A 2,830-nucleotide genomic window follows, 5' to 3' on the forward strand; every position below is an offset into this window, starting at 1 on the left:
TCGGATATCAACTTATATCGCACTTTCAAACGTTGAACTGCACTCACCAAACGACAAATACCCGCTACTTTCTCCACTCTTGGATGTTGCATCTCTTTAAATAACCAATGACCCACAACTTCCACCATTTGTGCAACGATTGCTTCTTCTTCTCGATCCAACAACGATAACAGAAACAAACTGGCTGCATATCCTACACTTCCAGTAGATCCTTCCTTTCTATTCCAACCGATATAATGTTCAATGATCGTTGCAATCCAGGAAGGTGTTTTGTGTTGACTTAAAACAATTACCGCTTGAGCTACACAAGGAAAAGTATCCACCAAATCATGTAATACATAAAACATTGTTTTACAACACGCTGGATGAACTGCTTCGACACTCCAATCGTACTTGTGAGCCCAAGTCTTATCCCACTCTTCTTCATCCACTTGATTCTTCGGCTCCAACAACTCCCACAAATGTTGCAATACTTGTCTCAATCGAAAAGAAATGGAATAGGTATCACGGAATTGCAAAGCATCTTGTGTAGTTGCTGTCTGAGATAATTCCAACTTGTAGCCATTGCCCACTTTCTTCACGCTAGTCATTCTTGCCAATGCTTTCAAATAAACGACAGGATTCTTGGCAATCATGGGCAACGAATGAACAATCAGAAAGCTAGGGTTGACCAAAGAACGTGACTTCAAAATATATCGAATGGAATCTTTCATTCCATCTTCTAAAACTTGGGCATCCTGCACAAGATTTCTTACCAGTCCTCGAAAACTGAACAATGATGAAGATACTTGCAACGAATTGGACTCATCTGACTCCTTCACGGCAATCCATCTTATAACATTTTTCGAAAAGAGAACATGTAAACCACCTCTTTCTATGAATCGGTTCACCATCACTTCCTCTTCTGTCAACGCCGCAAGCAACTGAACACAGCCTTGTACTGTTGTATCATGTACATTATTTTTCATTTGATGCCAAGGAATACGTAATAGTGATATGCAAGCATCCATCAAGCGATCACAATTGACTTGTGGTAACTGCAACATGGTGGTCCATTGAGAAGATACATTACGAGAAGATGCAAGAATATGTTCAACTACTCGTTCTTCAATCTTCTTTTCATCCATTTCTTCTGTTTCCTTTGTCAACAATGAAGATCCTTCATCCACTTGATTGGCAAGCGTACGAAACAATGCATCCATCTTGGGTTGCGCAGCTTCCATAGGATTCTCCATATGGACAGTATTATTTGCTATTATACTGGTTGGTTGATGAGAATCGCCAGCAAGTTGTTCGTTATCTATCCAATCTTGGACCTCCAACAATCTGTCATTGGAATAAAAGGCCAACAAACTGTTCAATAACAGTAAACAGGCACACAACTTGTCTTCTTGTAATCCCATATCAATCATCGGGCATTCTCCGACAGTCGATTGGATGACCGATGGGCGACTCTCAGAATGAACAACTGGCAATGATTCCCATGGAGAAGCAACTTGTTCAATAAACGATGCCGCATAATAAGCAACATTTTGCTGTATAAAACATTGTCTTGCCTTTTTTCCTAAATGTTGGGTACACAAAATGGCACATTTGAGAACAATCAAATCTGCCTGACTCCATTCTTCACTATCCTTTTGTATAGATTGCACTGTCCAATTGGCCAACATTTTATACTCACTTTCTATCGTTTCATCGTTTTCCTCTTTTGTACGCAATGCTCGTAATATCATCACGAAAACAAATGATGAATATTCTCCACAATTGCCACTCAACAATGCCTGGAAACAAGTTTTCAGAGTCTCACCAAATAATTGAAACTTCCTTTTGAGTTCTTCCGCCGAACATTGACATTCCGGAACAAAGTCAACTTGTAACTCCATCGATATGCCCAACCCTGCACAAGTATCCGATATCATTGTGTCGATTTTCTCTTCCCCGAGTTTCGTTCCTATCAAACAGGATCGCAATTGACTCATTTCCTCAGCAACTACTTTACAACTCCACTGGAAATATCTTTCTTGCAATGAAATATTCTCTTCTGTATAACTTGATGAAAACATCGATTCGGAAGGTTCCATAGAAGAGTCATCCATATCTTGTGGCGATACTCCTTCACTGGATTCTGGTACCTCTTCTTCAATAGGTTGACTAGTTGACTCTTCTTCTTCTTCTTCTTCTGGTAATGATAAAAGAACTTCCATTGCATATTCCAATCTTTCCGTATTAGCACGTCGAACAGCTTCAATGGCTCTTCTTCTGGAAAATCCCATTTCTACTAATTGTGCAACCAATGGACTTTCCGTAAACCGTTGTTGAATGCGAAGATTTCTGATTCTTCTAGCTGAATTGTGCTGCCTAGAAAATTCTTCTTGAGTTTTCAACAAACTAGGCATCTGATTCTTCATCTCTTGAAATAGATAAACAATATAAATGTACTCATCAAACATCAATCTACTCGAAGCAGGATAACTTTTCAATTCATTTCCAATATTGCTTTCATTCAAACAGCCACAAAGCCAACCAAGCAACTTGAAAATATCCAAAAACATCCATCTCATGATAGGATGATAGTCTCGGTCATTATGATTTCCTCGATGATTGTTGTTGGCAGCATCGGAGAGTATTCGACCGCTATGAGTAATCAAAAGATGAACCAACTGAAGAACTCCACTAGACAAATTGAAACATACAGTGGATGCTACTAAAGCTGCCGAAGAGTGTACGCTGTATCTTCTCAACAAAGATTGCGAATCTAAAAGAAAATGTTTCTGAGTGGAAACAAAACTTCATCAGATATCTTAAAAGGACAATCATCCGAATGAATATC

The 2,830-nt window shown here is 39.1% G+C and overlaps 1 protein-coding gene across 1 annotated transcript in view; it reads right to left on the bottom strand.

Annotated features, from left to right (window-relative positions):
* Positions 1-2,830, bottom strand: part of Gasu_62360 (ubiquitin carboxyl-terminal hydrolase) — a gene marked incomplete at its 3' end in the record, with an annotated part of 6,970 nt that continues 4,140 nt past the window's right edge. The window contains exon 5 of the mRNA XM_005702578.2: positions 1-2,771. Within this exon, the coding sequence (XP_005702635.1) occupies positions 1-2,771 (2,771 nt within the window). The remainder of the gene's footprint in view (positions 2,772-2,830) is intronic.

The sequence above is a fragment of the Galdieria sulphuraria genome (assembly GCF_000341285.1).
Source record: "Galdieria sulphuraria unplaced genomic scaffold scaf_121, whole genome shotgun sequence".
Classification (NCBI taxonomy): Eukaryota; Rhodophyta; class Bangiophyceae; order Galdieriales; family Galdieriaceae; genus Galdieria; species Galdieria sulphuraria.